Here is a 23,062-nt window from a genome sequence, read left to right as displayed (position 1 = left end):
GCTTTATTATGGAAAGACTTCTCTCACTCTTTGCTACTGTTGTATCAATATGTTTTGACCACTTTTTATTTTATTTCTATTTCACCTTTATTTAACCAGGTTGGCTAGTTGAGAACAAGTTCTCATTTACAACTGCGACCTGGCCAAGACAAAGCAAAGCAGTGCGACACAAACAACACAGAGTTACACATGGAATAAACAAACATACAGTCAATAGCACAATAGAAAAAAAGTCTATATACAGTGTGTGCAAATGAGGTAAGATAAGAGAGGTAAGGCAATACATAGGCCATACTGGCAAAATAATTACAATTGAGCAATTAAACACTAGATGTGCAGAAGATGAATATGCAAGTAGAGATGGGGTGCAAAGGAGAAAAAAACAGTATGGTGATGAGGTAGTCGGATGGGCTGTTTACAGATGGGATATGTACAGGTGCAGTGATCTGTGAGCTGCTCTGACAGCTGGTGCTTAAAGTTAGTGAGGGAGATAGGAGTCTCCAGCTTCAGTGATTGTTGTTGCAATTCATTCCAATCATTGGGAACAGAGAACTGGAAGGAAAGGCAGCCACAGGAGGAATTGGCTTTGGAAGTGACCAGTAAAATATACCTGCTGGAGCGCATGCTACGGGTGGGTGCTGTTATTGTGACCAGTGAGCTGAGATAAGGTGGGGCTTCACCTAGCAAATACTTATAGATGACCTGGAGCCTGTGGGTTTGGCAACGAATATGAAGCGAGGGCCAGCCAACGAGAGCATACAGGTCGCAGTGGTGGGTGGTATATGGGGCTTTGGTGACAAAATGGATGGCACTGTGATAGACTGCATCCAGTTTGCTGAGTAGAGTGTTGGAGGCTATTTTGTAAAGGACATCGCCGAAGTCAAGGATCGGTAGGACAGTCAGTTTTACAAGGATTTGTTTGGCAGCATATGTGAAGGATGCTTTGTTGCGAAAGAGGAAGCCGATTCTAGATTTAATTTTGGATTGGAGATGCTTAATGTGAGTCTGGAAGGAGAGGTTACAGTCTAACCAGACACCTAGGTTTGTAGTTGTCCACATATTCTAAGTCAGAACCGTCCAGAGTAGTGATGCTGGACAGGCGGGCAGGTGCGGGCAGCGATCGGTTGAAGAGCATGCATTTAGCTTTACTTGCATTTAAGAGCAGTTGGAGGCCATGGAAGGAGAATTGTATGGCATTGAAGCTCGTCTGTAGGTTAGTTAACAGTGTCCAGAGAAGGGCCAGAGGTAGACAGAATGGTGTCGTCTGCGTAGAGGTGGATCAGAGAATCACCAGCAGCAAGAGCGACATCATTGATGTATACAGAGAAGAGAGTCGGCCCGAGAATTGAACCCTGTGGCACCCCCATAGAGACTGCCAGAGGTCCGGACAACAGGCCCTCCGATTTGACACACTGAACTCTATCAGAGAAGTAGTTGGTGAACCAGGCGAGGCAATCACTTGAGAAACCAAGGCTATTGAGTCTGCCGATAAGAATGTGGTGATTCCCGGGTAGCGCAGTAGTATGTGGCTTGTCTGTCCTAGTCACTTGGTAGCTCACCATGTTGAGTTGCAATCTACTGCAGAGAGAGCTTGCAGAGTTCTGTCATACTTTCCAGGTCTATGACCAAACAGTTCGAGCTTCTAAATTTGAAAAATAAAAAAAATCTCTCCTGAAATAAGTCTCAACTGTTGCCACCTGTTATAGACCCCCCTCAGCTCCCAGCGGTGTCCTGGGCACTATATGTGAATAGATTGCCCCTCATGTATCTTCAGAGTTCGTTCTGTTAGGTGACCTAAACTGGGATATGCTTAACACTCCAGCAGTCCTACAATCTAAGCTGCTGAACTGTATTAAGTGTGCTCATCACTGAAAATCTCTCAAATCATAATATTTTGTACAGTCCTCTTAGTAGTCATATTTTAGTCAGAAATATTCACCTTGATTTAGTAGTCTGAAAATATATTTTTTCCTTTACTTCTATTTTTTTTCTGGTTCTATTATTTAGTCAGATATAGTCTCGTCAATTGCCACTGAAAAATAGGTTTGACAAATATTTGAGTCACTATTTTAGTTTACGAAATTCAAAATGAATGACACTGTAATACAAATAAATAGTCACTTTTTTATTCTGTGAGGGTCTGTTCAGGTCACATGATTTGCAGTGGCTCGACCCCTGAAACCACCACTGGGTAACAACCATCTTACAAGCCACAGATCATAGGATGGATGACATAACAGGGGGGAGAAACATGGTTGAGACAATGGGGGCAACTGACACAGAGACATTTGTGTGAAAACAAATATAAAGGTCTAGATAGAGTTACAGCACATTTTTACGCTTGAAGGGTTGTAAAAACTCCCTGGGCTGGCTGGCTGTACCAGAGTAATACAAACAAATACACGCAAGCACTCTTTTACACAGGCGATACAGATGACAAATTCCCACATTTCTGTATGACGACAACAGTTGTAGCTGCAGGTGACTGGTCTCTGAAAAACACAGCTCGAAGGAACATAAGTGCATATGAGGGAGTGAGGGTGGTTTCTGCTGAAAACACCTCCACTTCCTCAGTGTGGAAACTGCTAATGGCAGATGTTGGGCACATGTAGGAGCGAGAGAGATATTGCAGTTTGTGTCAGCAATCTGTACAGTAGTAGACTAGAGAGCAGGGCTGGTGCTAGACAAGCGCAGGGTGGGAAACTTAGGGAGCACTTTGCCTTGGGGGCTGGGTGGGTGTCCAAACTCTGGCGGGTGTGTTTGTCTTCACTCCCACCTCTCCTAGGTGATGGGGATGGGGCTTAGGCGCTGCTGAGGGCATCCACACCGGGCAACACTTTACCTGTGGGCAGAGAGGAAGGACATACAATATGGTCACCGCACTACATTTCCCTCTTTCAGGGAACAGAGGCACAACACGCTATGGGGAGTCACACTCTTGCGACTTCGGTTGAAGTATCTACAATCATACCTGACAAGGCCAATGAAAATCGGTGCTGCGCATGAAGCCCCGCCTTCCACAGGTGATAAGCGTGAGGTTCAGATTCATTCATTCAAATTTAATACAGGTCTTTACCCAGCCCAGGAACAGGCAGCACAGGGCCAAACAGGTGTTGTACTTCATTTCCCTCCTTCAAGGAACAGTAGTTATAGTCATAACATTACATTCCCTTTTAGGCAGTCAACTTCGGAAGAACATAATATGGGGAAATATAATCAAACCCAAAGCCAGCCCCAATGGATACTAAATGAAACTGCTAATGGCAGACCACCAAGACCTGACCCTGTCAGATGCGGCAGTCTGGGTATTGCGCACTCGGAGCACTGCCTAGTGACTTTCCTCTGTCCCAGCATTAAGCACACTGTGGGCTACACTGAGAGCAGTGACATCCTAGCGATAATACCTCACAAGTGTGTGGTGATGCCCAACTTGCTGCAGCACAAATATCTCCTATAGTCAACCCTCCTATAGTCAATGGTCAAGACGCAGTCAGCTGCCTGGCGGAGGGGACGCGTAGGAGATGGCCTCCACAGTCCAGTGAGAGATGCTGCTTGGAGAGCACCCTACCTTGAGCTGGATTAGCAAAACAGACAAAAAGCTGGTCACATAACCGGATATCCCGTGTCCGTTCAATGTACATGCGTAAAGCTAGCACCGGACATAGGGCATGTAACCTCTGTTGATCCTCAGAAGCAAAATGTGGTGGTGAAAAGGTAAATGGCTCAAAAGCTAAGGACCTGACTTTTGGGGCAAAGGTCACCTTAGTCACCTGGGGAAAACTGAATACAGGAAGGGTGTACAGATAATGCGTGGAGGTCCCCAACACGTTTAGCCGAGGCTCTGCCAATTCCCACATGACATGTTGAGATTGCGGCCATGTACACTTCTAAACGTGGAGAAGGCCCCACCTCTGCTCGAAAAAGCTCCTGTAGGAACATAAGGATGTCCCTCACAGACCACTGAAAAAGAACAAGCCCTTTCTTTCGGCACCAGAGCTCAAACGCTTTCCACTTGTATGCATATAGCCCTCTTGTGGAGGGCGCACTTGCAGACGGAATGGTAGCAATAACATTTTAAGGTAAGCCTCTAGCCATCAGATTGTTCCTTTCAGGGGCCAGGCCCTTAGGAACCAAATCTCTGGCCTCACGTGTCAACCCTGCCCATTGCACCTGGGACAATGATCTTCGTGAAACAAGGCTGCCTGGGCTAACGGGCAGTCAAAATAATGAGTGAATGAAGCCCTCCTGGATCATTGTCTGCACATGGGCTGAATCAGAACCACTGGCAGAAATGTGTAAAGGAGGGTCAGAGGCCACTGGTGTAGCCCCCATTTTGATGAAGAGGGCCCCCCCTGGATAGCAGATCAGCACCCGAGTTGAGGCAAATGAGAACATGCATCACCCGAAGTGAGAGCAAATGCACACTGCTCCACAGCTACAGGGAGCAGGCCAAGATGAGGAGGGGATGGACTGAGTCCCCCCCCTGCCTGTTGATCTACTGTATACCACCATCGCCATGTGGTTGGATCTGACCAGCATATGCTTCCCGACAAATGGGAGGTGCCTGAGCGCTAAGGACACGGTCAGAAGTTCCAGGTAATTGATATGTCGGGCTCTCTGACACTGTCCATACTCCCCAAATTGAGTAATCCTCGCACAGCGCTCCCCACCCTTGGGGGGGACGAGTCATGGCCATCTTGCGGGATAACACCTGGCCCATTAGACAGGGTTCTTTCCACTGGGCTAGTGCCCGAAGGCATGTCGGGGACACCCAAATCGACTGGTTTAGGTGGCGAGATGCATCCAATCGCGTTGCTAGCACCCGCGTAGAACGGCTACACCAATAATAATCCAAGGGGAATGACCACTATGATAGAAACCATTATACCCAGTAGGCGGAGGAACTGCCAAAAACTACATGTGCACCCTAACCAGCCTCTCTGGACAATAAAACGTCACCCAGCTGAGCAGCCGAAAAGTGACAGTGCTTGTTCAGGAGTGTAGGATTCGCATGATCCACATCCTTGTTAGCAAACGGTGCTAGGTAGCCGGCTAGCTTGCCATCCACTGGAGGAGTGTGCATCAGCCCTGTTCCCTCCAGGTCCATGAAGGGGGCACACCCATGTAGTATCAGCTTAGCTGAATGCAGGCTGTTGTCCATTCATCAACGAAATCCAGATTCCAATTGTTTGCTTTAGTAGTGCGAATTGTTTCTTTTCATACTGAGGTGAAGAGCGGAATAATTGAAGAAATGAATCTGAGCCTCACGCTTATCACCTGTGGAAAGCGAGGCTTCCAGTGAGGCGCGGATTTGCCTTGTCAAGCGTGATTGTAGATCCTTCAATCGAAGACGCAAAAGTGCAACTCCCTATAGTATGTTGTACCGCAGTTAACTGATTGAAAGGGAACTACCATACAGAAATGCAGTCATTTTTTGCTAGTCTGCTGTTGCATCTACTTACAGACACTACATCATGCCACCTTGCAGACCTTAAAACAACTTAATGTGTGTAAGCAATAGGGAAGAAACTACATAGTGTCATGGGGCAGCGGTTAGGGGGTTGATTTTGAACTGGACATAGGTCAAAAGTCCGGATGAGACCGTGGTGACGTCACTCACCCTCCAGAAGCTCCAGACTGGCTCCGCCTCCTGTGCTGACATGGCTGACCTTATCCTCTGTGCCCCATTTGGCGCAGCAGGTAGCTGTGTCACCTCCACCTGGGCATCAACAAGACAACATGGGGTTAAAATTAAGGTCATACAGACCCTTCACTGTGATAGATGTGAGGAAGAAAGTGTGTTGGTATTTGGCGCCATCTAATGGTGAGAATGATAAAGAGTGGATGAAGAAAAACTTCCAATCAAAACGGCAGAGCAAGCATAAATGTATACATGTATTTATTTGCAAACATTGTCTCAGGTGCCAGGTGAAAGTCGTGCTTCATGGTAATTGTGCAAACAGTGGTAGAGGGTCTTACCGATGATTGTGATGCAGCCTGAGTTGGTGACCTCCACCACTTTGTCCATCAGGCTCTTGGTTCCTTTGGCGAAGTTCTCAAACTCAAACACACCCACAGGGCCGTTCCACACTATCTGCTTGGCTCTGCCTACAGCCTCTGCAAAGAGCTTGTTGCTCTCAGGTCCACAGTCCAGACCCTGGGGAGAACAGAGGGAGCGAGGGACACAGAGCTCAACCCCAGTTTTACGTATTGATCTACAATATCTACATAAAACCATCCTATATTTTATTTCACTATGAAAGTGATACAGTATATCAAATTGCTAGCTAGCACAATAACTAAGGAAAATTCCCATGACCACCCCTCAAGAAGACAATAAAACTAAATCAGGGTTGTGTTCATTAGGTACCAACTTGGAGGGACTTCCCTGGACTTGTCCAAAGCTCGTTTTAGTTTTCTGTTTCAAAATGTTTTCCATTGCATGCCCTTATGAACATGACCCAGGTTGCTCTCCTCCTCTCCTCACCATCCAGCCTGCGGGGATGCCAGCAGCCACAGTGGCGTTGCCAGTCTGGGCATGCTCGTCAAACTTCTCGGCGGTGATGAAGTCAACGGGTAGGTTGATCTTGACATTGTTCTTCTCAGCCTTGGCCATCAGCTCTTTGACGATCTTGGCGCCCTCCTCATCATACAGGGAGGTGCCGATCTGCCAGGGAAGAGAGGATCACTCATTTTTACATTTTAACTACAACCACCATGATATACACCACAGTCAATCATTGAACATATTTAACTAGGGGTCGCGTTAAAAGGATTCTGTATTTTTCCACACAGAAAAGGAAAGACAAAACATTTTTTTTCTTCTCTTGCTGCATTTTAAAACGCAGATCTAAAATGTTTCTTGTTGAAATTGTGCTCAGCTTCAGTCAGGGTTTGCTCCAGATCATACATGTAGAAGGAGTAACTTCCTGCTTCAGTTGCAATACATTTTCTCAAGTCATTGGATCACCAGACAGCGCTCTGACTGATGTGTAGGCTACTTTTCTCCAGTACTTTCCCTCTGGTAGCAAGTTAAAATGCAAGATTGACTTCAAACAAAACATTAAGAAATGTAGCTGGCAAAATTCTTTCTATAATAAACATTACAAATTTGATGGCCATACATCATTTAAAAATGTAAAAAAAACGTGCTTTTTCATTGTGAGCCAAATAGCTTTGCACTTCTAATTAACAATATTCTGCCGAATGTGTTGTACTAACGTAATTTGTGAAAAACTATAGTTGCATGCCCCTTATTACTCTATTGAAGAAAAAAAAACATTCAATATAAAAAGTGGGTGAAATGGTTGACAAATCTGATTTCTTGATGGTCTGCATTTTTTAAATGCATATTTCTGAAAGCTATTGTGACCCCAGATTTAACTAGATTGTGCTGAGGCACGAGTGAGTTCCGAGTTACATTCAATCAAAGAGGTTAAAATTATGATCGAAACACAATTGGCCCAAAAAAGGGGCAGAATCCTACTCTCCATTTCTTCCACTCTTCTTCCCTCCAGTGTCTCCATTAAACAAAGTATCATCTCCCCCCCCTGTCCTCACCTCCATGTTGTTGAGGACATTGAGGAAGGTGAAGGCCATGCCACCACCGATGATCATCTCATTGACCTGGTCCAACATGTTGTTGATCAGTTGAATCTTGTCCTTGACCTTGGCTCTGCACACAACAGAGAGAAACTATGAAAATACTGGTAAACATAGTAAAACAATGATATGAAGCTCATTTATTTGAATCCAATATCTATAATCCATTATAAAACACACTGTCAGTTAAGAACATTCTTATTTTCAATGACGGTCTAGGAACAGTGGGTTAACTGCCTTGTTCAGCTCGGGGATACGATCTTGCAACCTTTCGGTTACTAGTCCGACGCTCTAACCACAAGGCTACCCGACGCCCCATAGTCATAATGCAGTGTAAGCGTAGTTATAAACACACATGGTAAAACTCAGTTACGGAAAGGTTTCTAGTTGAGGAAGATAGTCATTTTTTTGGCCTTACATTATTTGTTTGTTATTTAATGAATTTAGAACTAAATCCTACCGCCTTTCATGCATTGTCGTGTGGCTTATTTATTAGCCAATTCACATCAAATGTACTTTGTCAGTGGCAGAGGGCCAAAAAGCTCTAACTGCAGCAGTGAGAGAACCGGATTGGATATAGCTGTTGCACAATGCCCGGCTGAAATGGACTCCGACACTGGCCAATTTCGACATGTTTCCAACGGTAGCTAGCTGTGTGTGTGGCTCAACTTTCCCACTGTGTAAGGCTGTAAAGTGGCCAGTGATAAGGGAAGACTAGAATGCATAAGTAGAGTACTGTCACACAGATTGTAATACTTCAAACAAACTTAAAATAAACTAGTCCATTGTTGACATATGCAAAATATGTTTCATGTCAGCAAATCAAGTTTAAGACAATCATCTTTCAAAATACAGAAGGTAGGATGCATTTAGCATCCTATGATTCCAAATACTGGCTTTATTTCAAAAGATCTACATCTGGAAATCTTGATTGTCAACATTCAAAACATAGTTTTGAACATAGTTTTTTTGAGTGGAATTCTCCTTTAACACTAGAAACTCTAGCTAAAGCAGTCATTTTGACTGCTTGTGAAGGTAATCGTTTTAATAACTCTGCCATTTTTTAAGTCCTGACACCCTCTGTCCTTGACCTTTACTAAATAAGTCTATAGAACACACTGCCATTGTTAGAATCTTAACATCACAAACAGAATTGGAGTTCAAATCAAATTTGATGCACCGAATAGAACAGACCTTACTGTGAAATGCTTAGTTACAAGTCCTTAACCAACAATGCAGTTCAAGAAATAGAGTTAAGAAATAACTTTATATACAGTGGGGCAAAAAAAGTATTTAGTCAGCCACCAATTGTGCAAGTTCTCCCAATTAAAAAGATGAGGCCTGTAATTTTCATCATAGGTACACTTCCACTATGACAGACAAAACAAGAAAAAAAATCCAGAAAAATCACATTGTAGGGTTTTTAATGAATTTATTTGCAAAATATGGTGGAAAATAAGTATTTGATCAATAACAAAAGTTTCTCAATACTTTGTTATATACCCTTTGTTGGCAATGACAGAGGTCAAACATTTTCTGTAAGTCTTCACAAGGTTTTCATACACTGTTGCTGGTATTTTGGCCCATTCCTCCATGCAGAGCTCCTCTAGAGCAGTGATGTTTTGGGGCTGTTGCTGGGCAACACGGACTTTCAACTCCCTCCAAAGATTTTCTATGGGGTTGGAGACTGGCTAGGCCACTCCAGGACCTTGAAATGCTTCTTACGAAGCCACTCCTTTGTTGCCCGGGCGGTGTGTTTGGGATCATTGTCATGCTGAAAGACCCAGCCACGTTTCATCTTCAATGCCAATTCTTCTTATGGATCATCCAAATGCTCTCTAGCAAACTTCAGACGGGCCTGGACATGTACTGGTTTAAGCAGGGGGACACGTCTGGCACTGCAGGATTTGAGTCCCTGGTGGCGTAGTGTGTTACTGATGGTAGGCTTTGTTACTTTGGTCCCAGCTCTCTGCAGGTCATTCACTAGGTCGCTCCGTGTGGTTCTGGGATTTTTGCTCACCGTTCTTGTGATAATTTTGACCCCACTGGGTGAGATCTTGCGTGGAGCCCAAGATCGAGGGAGATTATCAGTGGTCTTGTATGTCTTCCATTTCCTAATAATTGCTCCCACAGTTGATTTCTTCAAACCAAGCTGCTTACCTATTGCAGATTCAGTCTTCCCAGCCTGGTGCAGGTCTACAATCTTGTTTCTGGTGTCCTTTGACAGCTTTTTGGTCTTGGCCATAGTGGAGTTTGGAGTGTGACTGTTTGAGGTTGTGGACAGGTGTCTTTTACTGATAACAAGTTCAAACAGGTGCCATTAATACAGGGAACGAGTGGAGGACAGAGGAGCCTCTTAAAGAAGAAGTTACAGGTCTGTGAGAGCCAGAAATCTTGCTTGTTTGTAGGTGACCAAATACTTATTTTCCACCATAATTTGAAATTAAATTCATTAAAAATCCTACAATGTGATTTTCTGGATTTCTTTTCTTCTAATTTTGTCTGTCATAGTTGAAGTGTACCTATGATGAAAATTACAGGCGTCTCATCTTTTTAATTGGGAGAACTTGCACAATTGGTGGCTGACTAAATAATTTTTTGCCCCACTGTATATATATTTAGTAAATATTAACAAGACTATATACAGGAGGTAACGGTACCAAGCCAACGTGCGGGGGTACAGGTTAGTCGAGGTAATTTGTACATGGAGGTAGAGGTAGAGTGACTATGCATAGATAATAAAAAGCGAGTAGCAGCAGTGAGGTAGCAGAGAAAATAATCTGACTTGGGTGACTGGAGTCTGACAATCTATTGGGCCTCCCTCTGACACCGCCTAGCATATAAGTCCTGGATGACAGGAAGCTTGGCCCCAGTGATGTACTGGGCTGTACGCACCAACCTCTGTAGGACCTTATGGTCAGATGCCGAGCAGTTGCCATACCAGGTGCTGATGCAACAGGTCAGGATGCTCTCGATGGTGCAGCTGTAGAACTTTTTGACGATCATGCCAAATCTTTTCAGTCTCCTGCGGGGGAAAAGGTGTTGTGGTGCCCTCTTCACGACTGTCTTGGTGTGTTTGACCATGATAATTGGTGTCCACATCACCAACGAACTAACTTCAACCTTTCGACCCGCTCCACTACAGCCCCGCCAATGTTAATGGGGGCCTGCTCGGCCTGTCTTTTCCGAACAGTCCTGCCACATCCGACGAGCGTCAGAGCCGGTGCAGTAGGATTCAATCTTAGTCCTGTATTGACACTTTGCCTGTTTGATGGTTCGTCTGAGGGCCTAGTGGGACTTATAAGCGTCTGGATTAGTGTCCCGCTCTTTGAAAGCAACAGCTCTAGCCTTTAGCTCGGTGTGGATGTTGCCTGTAATCTATGGCTTCTGGTTGGGATATGTACATACGGTCACTGTGGAGAGAACAATGTCGATGCACTTATTGATGAAGCTGGTGACTGATGTGGTAAACTCCTCAATCCCATTGGATGAATCCCGGAACATATTCCAGTCTGTGCTAGCAAAACAGTCCTGTAGCGTAGCATCCGTGTCATCTGACCACTTCTGTATTGAGCGAGTCACTGGTACTTCCTGCTTTAGTTTTTGCTTGTAAGCAGGAATCGGGACGATAGAATTATGGTCCGATTTCCCAAATGGAGGGCAAGCTTTGTATACGTCTTTGTGTGTGGAGTAAAGATGGCCTAGAGTTTTTTTCCCTCTGGTTGCATATGACATGCTGTTAGAAATTCGGTAAAACAATCCCCGGCCACTAGGAGCGCAGCTTCTGGATGACAATTTTCTTGTTTGCTTATGGTCTTATACAGCTTGTTGAGTGCGGTCTTAGTGCCAGCATTGGTTTGTGGTGATAAATAGATGGCTACGAATAATAAAGATGAGAACTTTTGGTAGTGTGGTCTACAGCTTATCATGAGGTACTTTTCCTCAGGCAAGCAATACATCAACTTCTTTAATATTAGTTAAAGTTTTATGAGAGCACCTCCTTTTTTGAATGGTTTTCCCCGTTGTCCCTCCTGACAGTAGGACCTGCTCCGCTCCTTCTCCTGATCGTGGAATGTGCCGTGCCCAGTTGATACATCACCCTGATCATTGCCTCAAAACTGAACCTAAACTAATTTCACACCTATAACAGATTAAATAAATGAAGTCAAGCGTGAAGGGGAGAAAGGGGGAGAATGGGTGAGTTGATGAGTGAGGGAAAGCGGATGATGCATAATGATGTAATCACCAATTGTGTTGGTCCATTCTAATTATTATCTCAAAATGCTGTGTACCCTTTATCAGTCCTTCAAATCCAAGCAGTTTTATCAGTCTACTCTGGCCTACTTGGAATACACAGTGAGAGAGTGCATCATTTAAAATGTCAAGAAGACCAAGACGAATGGATGCACATACTGCGTTAGGGCTGCTACAAGATCTGAATGAAAACGACTCGGGGAAGAAATTAATCTTGACATCGCTGATGATTATTCTTCAGATTCTGAGCCTCAGCCTGAATAACAGAGGCCTAAGCGCAAAAAAGGCAGAACGGTGCAGACTAAGCATGTGCCCGTGCCACTACCAAATGAAACAGTGAGACAGGAGTGAGAAAGGGACAGCACCGTTTACATAGAACAAGCCGGTGACAACGCTATAGATCGATTATCAGCACAAAATCTCATCACTAAGAGCGCAGGTCCTACATCTCAAGCAAAAAACATCATCAGCAATGCACTCACCATCTGTCGTTGATTATGTGACATGGGCATGCTACAGCATTCAGGGACTGTATTGTGGCTAAGGCGCACACGGAGCAAGGAGACACTGTCTGGGATCAGACTGTTGATGAGCTGGAAGCATTCATTTCAATCCTGTGTGTCCGTGGAGCATTCGGTGTAAAGAGCATCTATATGGAGAGCTTCTGGTCAGACATCTATGGGATACTTTTCTTTAGAGAAACCATGTCACGGGATCGCTTCAGAGAAATCATGCGTTACCTCCATTTTGATGACAAAGAAACAGACATTTGTCAATTCGTCATGGTATCCAATGTATAAATAATAGGCTGACTGCTGTCATATTATAATGCCATTATTGCTTTTGTGCTGATTTTCACTATTTATCAAGCACACTTGGCGCTTATAGAGATTTTAGGCTACTGATGTTTTCATTTGACCGTGCATCTTGCTGACCATGCGTCTTGGTGGTTGGGGTATCATTATAAAAAGCTGTCACCGTGTTGCCATACATTCTCTTTCTGTTTCATAGTTGTAACAAAGAACACTCCACAAATAACATTTATATAAAACGTGGGTGTTTTTTGTGCTGCTAGTTGAAGAGCCAGTGTTCAATAGAGTGATACCAGAGAAGCAGATGCAGGCCTCTGGGTACTTTATTCCTAATTGATCACCGATGAGCTCTCCCAGCCCCATCCATAACCAGAGCCGTGGACCAGTTACTTACCCTCCGAGAATGGCCAGAAAGGGCCTGGCTGGTTTCTCCAGAGCCATAGCAAAGTAGTCCAGCTCCTTCTTCATCAGGAAACCTGCAGCCTTCTGGGACAGATTCACTCCAACCATGGAGCTGGGGGAGGGAGAGGCAGGTATGCGGGGAAGGGGCGAAAGGGAGAGGAAAAGCAGTGTGAGAAGGAGAAGTAGTAAAAAAAATACAAAATAGTAATAGAGGTAGAAAGAAGAGAATAAGATTAAGGAAAGTAGGAGACACAGAGTGGCAATGAGTGATTTGACAGAAAAATAATTATTTTGAAGGACAATAATCATCACTCCACAGTAGTGTCCAGTGAACCTACCTGTGGGCTCTGTGTGCTGTGCCAAAGGCATCATTGACGTAGACATCTCCCAGTTTAGACAGAGAGGCTCTGAAGGAATCAATCTGCTCCTGGGTTGCTTTGGTCTAGGAGAAAGGAGAGAGGATAGAACACATTGTTACAGATGGCAGAGGGCTCGGGTTACAACCAACAGGCTCTATTACATCTAGAATAGAGAGCTGTACGACCCATTGTGCGGTATACAGAGAGGCCTCATTTATTCATATAGATGGTATCAATGCCTACAAAACCGCTCTTTCCATAACAGACTGACAAAGGTAAATCCAGGTGAAAGCTACAGTCCCTATATGTTGTCACCTGTTAAATTGCCTTCAATCAGTGTAGATGAAGGGGAGGAGACCGTTGAAAAGAAGGATATTTATGCCTTGAGACAAACCGAGACATGGATGGTGTAAGTGTGCCATTCAACGCACCGGTTTGAGTGTGTCAAGAAAAGCAACACTGCTTGGTTTCACACGCTCAGTTTCCCGTGTGTGTATCAACTACAGTCCACCACCCAAAGGACATCCAGCCAACTTGACAACTGTGGGAACCATTGGAGTCAACATGGGCCAGCATCCCTGTGGAACACTTGACACTTTGTAGAATACTGTCATGACTTGGCCTCCTGGATGGAGATCAAAGGTGCAGGCTAACCAAAGGTTTCAAACCCCCCCCCCCTCTCCTGGGGGAGTTGGCCAGTTTTATGACGGTCATAAATACCTTGCAAGTACTCTCTCTCCCACTCTGCAGAAATGGAAGTTAAAAATCCCATTGTTACAACAGAGAGAGACTATGCAGTACTGTAATATAAAAAGGTTGTACATTGAAACAATATTTCTAACGTAAATAATGTGGGAAATGGTTGGTGGGACAAGAATCCTATCAAATCAGTTATTGCTTTGTGATATTGTTTAGGACGGTATAACTAAACAACTATCTCTGAAAGTGTACGCATTCAAGGGGTCAGGTTTACATCTAAATGTTGTATAACTTATATGATTAAATAAACTTTGTGAGAAGATGAAATGTGACTTTAGCCTTCTAAATGATAATGATTTTTCAGACTTTTAACAAGTCAGTAATCACACCCATAAATCCTTTGGATTTGTGTGCCCATGAAAAAGGGGTTTAACAGCATAGCCGAACATATCATTATGAACACAATCTAATAGACTCAGCAAAACTTTGTCCCACTGATGGCCCCCATAAGGGGTTGTGGGTTTTGTATTCAGATGATTGATCTTTCAGAACATTCACACCTAGCCTACTGGACAATCAGCTCAGTCATCTGTACGCTTTCCAGTGTGCAGTGCAGGTCAGTAATATTTCCCTCTCCTTTTCATATCAAAAAATGCAACTGTTAGCCTATTGATACAGACTTTACATAGGCCATTATCACTATAGCCTAATACTCCAATTGATTGAAAGATTGTGTGCTGCCGACAAACAGCAGTGCAGTATTTCTAATAATTAGCCGAAACTGAATCCTAAAAAACTCCTTGTGCTGAATGAATGAATCTGCACAGCCCTGGCTAAAGCCAATGATGTTTGAGTAGGCTAGGCCTAGTTTATATTATATTGATAATTAGATTCCATAGATCAAATTGAAAAGAAAAAATAAATGTTATTTCAACCTTGTAATTTATTATGTGAAAGTTTTTTTTATTAATTAATTAATTAATGCAGAGCATTTAAATTTATTTCATACAATATTCGGCCCATATGAACACATTTATTTTAGGGCTTAAATGAGCCAATATATGAGAGCCTTCAGGACAGGTTTAACTGATTTTAACCACGGAAAAGATATGAGAGCCTTTATGAGTTCCCCACGGAGCAACGAAGCCACCAGCACATGCATTGTCCCCCAGTTAAATCGCGCACACGAAAGTAACCAACATAAAATAATGCATTGCAGCGGTGCTTCGATTCTATACAGTGTATCTATAAGATGGTGAACATACCACAGTAATGCCAGTGGAGATGACTGCATGATCAGGGTACTGCACGTGAATATACTGTATGTACTTTTGATCCAGTTCCTACTGCACTTTAGCAGGCCAAGTTTATAACTTTCACAGAAAGGTCCAGGCTGATCTATGGAGTCACATCAAAATGCCAGGAGTTGGCACAAGAACAGTTCAACCAGGTCATCATAGAATTCGCCCTTAACCACAGACCTGGGATCAGATTATGCTACCCACAATCCTAACCTTAACCATAAAGGTGAATTTAAAAAATATCAGAACCCAAATCAGTGGTTAGGGGGAAGATCTAGGCTTACCTACTCCGTCACCTGCCACCACCCAGCCAACGGGGGACCTTGTGAAAGGTTGACAGCTGCCCCCTTTCCCTATCTCCTCTGCCCCCTCTGAGGGCTGCATACCAGTCAGGGCTCACATGGGAAGAAAAGCAACATGCTCGGCCCGGGACAACCCACTACCCTTCACTCAAAATGTCAGCAGGTCAGGGCAGCACCGCGGCTGTATGAGAGGAGATGGAGGTGGTAGAAGTAGCCTCCTGGCCTTTGATTCAGGCACAAGCATAGATACTACAAAACTTATCCTATAAACCTATGCATTGATATAATACTCTCAGAGGTGCAACCTTCTTAAGAGCTGCTGTCTGTTGTAACTGGTGATTCCTCTCGAAACTAGAATTTTAAAAAAGAGCATGATTTGGGGGATTTTCACAACATTTAACCATACAAGGGTCCTTTGGAGGAAGGATTGCCAATATATCGTTGAACATAATATATTCTACGGGCATATCGAAATTCCAGAGCGGCATCTCTGCTGGTTTTAAAGTTATGGCCCATTTTATACAAAGAAATTGGCATAGTAGACAATCAATTTAACCAATCACATCCCTCCTTTTACTTGTATCATTGCACATCCTGCAAAGGCAACCATTTTGAATCTATTTTCACATTCACTGTGTTGGTAATGCTTACAAATTGGATCATAACTAAAAGTAGCAGAAATCCTAATCTGGAACTTTGATTTGCCCGTAGAGTAGATCATGTTCAAGAAAAAGAAAAAAAAAGAAAACATTTGGCAAAACAAACGTGTATATTTCAATATTAAGGTTTATATTTTTCAATAATCCTCATTTTATGTAACAAATGTGTTATTGAAATCAAAATACTACTCATATTACAGTGCAAGCGGTACGCTTCATATGACACCAATGTTTGCTTTGCAGAACCTACAAATTAAATATTATGGAGTCTTAAAGGGGGTCTGGGTAAGGCCAAAATCTCACAAATACAAAAACTTCAATTAATTATTTCTCAATTGTGTGTTAAGATACAAAACGTCAAATATACACAGAGTATACCAAACACTAAGAACACCTTTCTAATATTGAGTTGCACCCCCTTTTGCCCTCAGAACAGCCTCAATTCATCAGGGCATGGACTCTACAAGGTGTCAAGTATTCCACAGGGATGCTGGCCCATGTTGACTCCAATGCTTCCCACAGTTGTGTCAAGTTGGCTGGATGTCCGTTGGGTGGTGGACCATTCTTGATACACATGGGAAACTGTTGAGTGTGAAAAACCCAGCAGCGTTGCAGTTCTTGACACAAACCGGTGCACCTGGCACCTACAGCATACCCTGTTTAAAGCCACTGAAATCTTTTGTCTTGCCCATTCTTCCTCTCAATGGCACACATACACAATCCATGTCTCAGTTGTCTCCAGGCTTAGAAATCCTTTAACTGGTCTTCTCCCCTTCATCTACACTGATTGAAGTGTATTTAACAAGTGACTAAAGTGGATTTAACAAGTGACATCGATGAAGGATCATAGCTTTCACCTGGTCAGTCTGTCATAGAAAGAGCAGGTGTTCTTAATGTTTTGTACACTCAGTGTCAACAATCCTGCCTACAAAGGATTACATGTTGTGAAAAATCCCCCAAATCATGGTATTTTTATGTTCCTAGTTTCATAAGGAATCACCCTAGTATGGATGTACTCACAGTAAGTCTCAAACAGACAAGATACGACACCATTTTCTCTTACCCTGGTCTCAATCTGAAAAATTATAGTTTTTTCAGTCAGATGTCTGACTGGTGACTCATGCTACTGTAAGCTTGGTTCTATTTTCGTCTCTGCTCTTAGCGGCCCTGCTGACGCTAACACCAAAGGATGGTGACGCAGCTGCAGCTTGGGCCTCTGCAGGGCAGGAGTCCTCCATTTATGTAAATAGAAAAGGCCTCTGGGAATGGCTACTGCGGCTGCAGCCAGTGATATGCACCCACCTTGTTTCCGGAGGTGTCCTTGCCCTTGCCCTCCTCAGCGACGTGGAATCTCAGGTTCTCCAGGAGAATGACGGAACCCTCTGCGGGGTCAGCGCAGGCCTGCTCTACATCAGGACCCACACAGTCCTTCAGGAAGTGCACGTCCCTGAGAATGAGTGCAAAGCAAACACGTGCACATTTGAGTACTTTATTGGGCTCCATAATGTAACACTGACTAAGTACAAAGAATCCAAATATTTCCAAAATGACAAATACGATTAATTAATTGGGACGAGTAATATTTCACTCGGCGCATGGTAATAGGCAGCTATGGAGGGTCATGGAAGGAGCCAGGAGGTCTCACTTGCCCAGCAGGCTCTTGAGCTCGGCGGCCACAGGCTCCAGGGAGAATTTGTCAGGCATGGGATTCCCATCAGGACGACCCAAGTGGCTCATCAGCACCACGGCCTTGGCCCCATGATCCAGACAGTGCTTGATGGTGGGGACAGCAGCCTTGATCCTGGAACACACAGGTACAAAGTATGAGCAAAGGCTGGAATAGGGCTCCTATAGAATGACACAGCAGCATTTGGTCTAATAAGGTGTATTACTAATAGATGATCAAATTAAAACAAGATCATTATTACCTCTGGTTGTTTGTGATTTTATTGTCCTTCATGGGCACATTGAAATCAACCCTGCAAAAGAGAAATGTCAAACATCCATTTTGGACACAGTAATAGTGAATTGTGTTTTGAGCAGGGGTTGGAACCGGTTCAGGGAACAGAACAGAAAAATAACGACATTGAAGAACAGAACCAGAACCGAGAAAGAAAGTGATCTATACTGTTTCGGAACAGAACCGTTTTAAAAGCATCGGAACCAGTTAATAATGTTACTTTATGTTCAGGGTATTTTTTGCCCTAGTCCCACAAAAAAATGCAACAAAGCGCCTATGCAGAGCCCTCGCCATCACTCAAACATATTCCAGTGTCTGCATGCCTGCCAGCTGAAAATCTTTGCCAGTATGATGTAGGCTACCTGTCCCTCCCTCCAAATATATTTTATTAGAGAACAATGGATTAATTATTAACAGTAATCTCAGTATGAAATATGCTAACATGATTTCCATTGCCTGCTAGATAGCTAGCTAAAAATCGTTTGCCTAGTGAGAATAATTTTATGATATTTAATTGTAAATAGATTTTTTTGTAATAAATATAATGAAAATCATGAAATCTAAAAGATATTGTTGAGGAATTGCACTTACGAACAATCTTAATTTATTTTTTATTTTTTAAAGAAGATTCCTAAGTTTGTGCGTAAGAAATGTTTTGTACATCTGGGCCTAGTCTGTCAAACAGCGCTGTAGCCCTGCCACTTTCCACCGCAGATGCAGAAGAGGCGACATAATCCATGTGGTGGATTGAGACGCAGCCCATAAAAAAAAACATCTATCTTAAACTAAGGAATTATGATGGGGACTGTGTTATGTTACTTAGATTGGCGCACCGGTGCATCAATAGACTAGGGGATTTAATAAATCCAACTATAGTATCCTTAACTAGGATTATTACATGCATTATCTGAATTAGGCCCACAGAATTATACATACGGCAGAGCGGTCTCTATGGAGGAACTTTAAATGTCATTGAACTTCAAAGTTGGTTAACGTTGGACCAGAGCAAACATTATCTAGCTAGCTAACAAGCGTGTGTGTATGTGTATGTGTGTCTGTGTGTGAGCAGAGCAGAGCAGCATTAGAATTAAAAACACACCTTTTTGTAGTTAATACATCCAATGGGAAATGTGATAACTATAGTATCCTTAACCAGTATTGGAAAAGTAAATCCTTTTTTTTTTTTTTTAACACCTCTCCCTAATTTCTGAATCATGATTGTAATGTTGTCAGTAGGCAATGTTTTCCAAACTCAGTACTGGGCCCCGTGCACGTTTTGTTTTTTGCCCTAGCACTACACAGCAGATTTTTTTTTTAAACAACTCCTCATCAAGCTTTGATTATTTGAATCAGCTGTGTAGTGCTAGGGCAATACCTTTCTTAGTGACAGAGGGCTTTGCAAACTCACTTTGTTCCAATTTTTGTGGGACTGGAGAAAAAAAATTGCCTGGAAAGTAAAATAACATTATTGTGTTCCCATGCTTTTAAAATAAAGGTTCTGTTTCGGAACAGTATAGTTCATGTTCGTGTCCGCTTCTGTTCCTCAAATCATTTCGTACTCTTGCAGTTTTCGGTTCTGTTCCCCGAAATGGTTCCAATCCTTGGTAGCAAGGTTTGAAATGATTATGCTTTAGTCAGTTATCTGTTTGGGCTTCTTGCAGTCTACAAATTATGCAATTGTGTTCGGCCTCATGGCCATGCACAAAAAAATGATCAGAAAATCACCACACAAAAACATTGCACCTGACCGACCTAGATAAAAGGAATAAATATATGAGAATGCTGTTCATTAACTACAGCTCAGCGTTAAAAAACATTGTCCCGCCAGTTTTGGGACCCTGGGAATGAACACTTCCCTCTGCAACTATCTACTCCGATTTCAGAGCACTCCCGACTGAGTGTGCCAGAGCGCAGAATAACTGACACACTTACAAACGCTCAGAAGTTTTTAAGACATTCTAAACTGGAAAAAGAAACAGTCACGGTCTTAACAAAACACCGCTCTCTTCTCTCTCTTGTGCAGGAGCGGGAACCAGTATGTCCAGTGCGCGGGCTCGCTATAGGTGAGCCCACAACGGTTTGGCGCAACGTGGCCCATCCTGCTCTACTGAATCGGCATCGGGACCTGTCCTGGATGGTCGCCCACGAGATCCTCCCGGTCAGGGCCGTTATGCACTCACGGGGCATGGCGAGGACATCCGCGTGCCCCCGAACAGGCTGCGGCCAAGAAGAATCGGTGAGGCACATGCTCTGGGAGTGCAGAGCCGCCAGGGACCTGTGGAAGGAAGCAGGCCCCCTGATTACCTCGTGTCTGCCAGCAGGGGAGGACCTAACACCTCAGCTCGTGCTATATGGGGTGGGCCGAAGGCCCATTTCATCGAAGACCTTCACCAAGCTCTGGCCCACCCTCACGTGCCTGAAGGAAGCACTGTGGTCCTCCCGCAACCTGCTGGTAGCGAAAAACGTAGAGACCACCCCCCAGGCAGTGGCCATGGTAGCCACGGAAGCCCTGGGGTGGTACGAAAGGAAGGGGGCCTCGACCCCAGGTGAAGGGTCCCCCACAACACCCTAGGTCCCGGCGGCCACGGCCTGACAGCGCTGCGGCGCCTAGGGCGATGCGCCTAGGGGAGGGATCTCCTCTGGGCCCCAAAGGATGGGACGATGGTCTATTCAGAGGAGCAGGATGAGGTGAGCTTGATAAAGACTCACCCCGCTCCTGTACAAAGGACTGAAGACAGCTTTTTAACAAAGTGGCTTTTTAACATGTTTTTCATGTCTTAAAAATGTTTTACCTTTTTAGATCATTAGTACACATTTTAAATGGCTTCTACAGATTTGATATTTTTACAAGGAAAGTACTTTTACTCATGGTTGTTTTAACTAATTGATTTTAACAACATGTACTTTTTAACAAATTCAAATGTAACTCTCAAATGCTGTGTTTTATGCCTTGTTGCCGTTTTTATGTGTGTAAATGATGTAAAAAATGTATGAGCTGTTTTTAAAGGAATTGTGCCAATAAAACTTTTCCAAAAAAAAAAATAATAATAATTTACAAACGCTCGTTGAAAATTACCCGTGTCAGTAAAAGTTGGCAAAAATGCGTATTCATTTTTTTGTTGCACAGTTGCAGTCACCAACGCTCTGGATAACATAAAAACAGCCTAACCAGCTCTGCAAGGGCGAGTAAAATGATCAGAGTGAGCTGTTCTCTCATTTGTGTCTGGAAGTAGCTAGCAAGCATGACTGCTGTTGGGTCAGAACTCTCGGATCAAGACTACTTCTCCGCCAGGGCGGCCTATCTGCGCTCTAAATGCGCCGAGAACGAAACGCTCTGAATTTACAAACGGGCAATCTTGACGACGCTCTGCGTTTACGAACGCCCAGAGCACACTCTGGCACTCCAGATTTAAATTTACGAACACACCCTATGGCTAACACAGTCACGTCATCCCTGCTATTGTACATACGTAGTGCCTGTTGAAGGATGACACCCACATAAAGTACATTTCATGTATACACGTTTTATAACTAGAACATGCATTTTTTTATGTTTATAGTTCGGTTGATATCTGCAATATTACTAACCCCCGGCCTAAAATGGCAGCTTTGGGCTCAGTTCAGGCTGCCAGATCTAGGCCGAATGACTCTCGCCTAGTCTCTACCGTCATTCATTTCGGACACGGGCCGGATCTGTCTGCAGTTTTAGATTTGGCATGCCGGAATCAGGCCAGATGTTGGTGCTACCTGGGCTCCCGAGTGCGGATAGTGTTCACACCAGCCCAAACGAACCGAACTAAGGGGGTAAACCAACTGGTGTGAAAGCCCCGTAACGCATTGGCAGGCAACTCGGTAGCGCTCTTGTTACGAATCACCAAGGCAAAGATGGTCGCTAGCGATGGTATAATCTCCTTTCCACTGCCTATTCGAAGTCACATAATTGGAACTCACCTCATGATCACGCGCTTCCCCTTTACGTCCACCTTGTCCAGGGTGAGTTTATTTGACAGCGACATTTTGATGTTTTACTTGCACCTGCTCTGCTGTGTTCCTCGTTCCGATCTTCACCTCACTCTGCTGATGCCGGGTAGTTCCCGAATGAAATGACCTTAGCGCAGGGAGGAACTTCTGATGGACGGGACGTTAGCTTTGGTCAAAAGCTAATACGACTGCTGCATCAGCACTGTCATTGTGTTGTTCTTCTTCTACTTCGATGCGGTTTAACTGCGGTTGGCATTCAATACATTTTGCATTACTGCCACCTACTACAGTGGAGTATAACTTGTACTTTGCTTAAAAAAAGAATTCTATTTAAATCAACAAATGTCCTACCATCTAACCCTACACTCACTAAAACCCACCACCATATTCCACTATTTAAATCTATTTAGTCCTACCTCAGGCCATCAGCCTGAAAGGACAGGACACCACCACTCAACACACCCTGTAACTCTTCTGAAGTCAAGTCTCCTACACCCAAATACCTCTCTGCAGCTGCCACCACAATCTCAATTTTCTTCTAATTACATTCCATACATGCAGTACAGTCGATAATCATTGCTATAAATGCTAAAAATCCAATCTTACTGAATCATATATCACTTGTTGGCCTATCCCTCTGTACTGGTACAGATCTACTACTCATACCACTCCTCTCAGGGTCCCTCCCCCTTGACCCATTTTCCTCTTCTTTCTTCACTGCCTCAGCATAT

General features: G+C 43.8%; 1 protein-coding gene across 1 annotated transcript; it reads right to left on the bottom strand.

Moving 5' to 3' along the window:
• Positions 1-2,110: 2,110 nt before the first annotated feature.
• Positions 2,111-22,835, bottom strand: LOC109873486 (phosphoglycerate kinase). The gene is made up of 11 exons (XM_020465142.2): positions 22,302-22,835; positions 18,319-18,369; positions 18,036-18,191; positions 17,693-17,837; positions 13,409-13,512; positions 13,063-13,182; positions 7,561-7,675; positions 6,488-6,667; positions 5,980-6,157; positions 5,621-5,719; positions 2,111-2,842 (listed from the first exon to the last, which is right to left on the bottom strand). Exons 1-11 carry the CDS (start codon positions 22,364-22,366, stop codon positions 2,802-2,804), a joined length of 1,254 nt encoding a protein of 417 aa, XP_020320731.1. The 5' UTR covers positions 22,367-22,835; the 3' UTR covers positions 2,111-2,801.
• Positions 22,836-23,062: the final 227 nt, after the last annotated feature.

This window comes from Oncorhynchus kisutch, linkage group LG28 (assembly GCF_002021735.2).
Source record: "Oncorhynchus kisutch isolate 150728-3 linkage group LG28, Okis_V2, whole genome shotgun sequence".
In the NCBI taxonomy this organism is placed as follows: domain Eukaryota; kingdom Metazoa; phylum Chordata; class Actinopteri; order Salmoniformes; family Salmonidae; genus Oncorhynchus; species Oncorhynchus kisutch.
Note: the sequence above shows the minus strand (reverse complement) of the source record. Positions and strands in the feature narration are given on the sequence as shown.

Excerpts from the sequence above, each read along its gene's own strand:
- LOC109873486 (XM_020465142.2), bottom strand. The coding sequence starts at position 22,366 with ATGTCGCTGTCAAATAAACTCACCCTGGACAAGGTGGACGTAAAGGGG. Across the intron at positions 6,158-6,487 it reads GCATCCCCGCAGGCTGGATG|GGTCTGGACTGTGGACCTGA; the intron begins GTGAGGAGAGGA and ends TGTTCTCCCCAG. Across the intron at positions 2,843-5,620 it reads CAGTCTGGAGCTTCTGGAGG|GTAAAGTGTTGCCCGGTGTG; the intron begins GTGAGTGACGTC and ends CTCTGCCCACAG.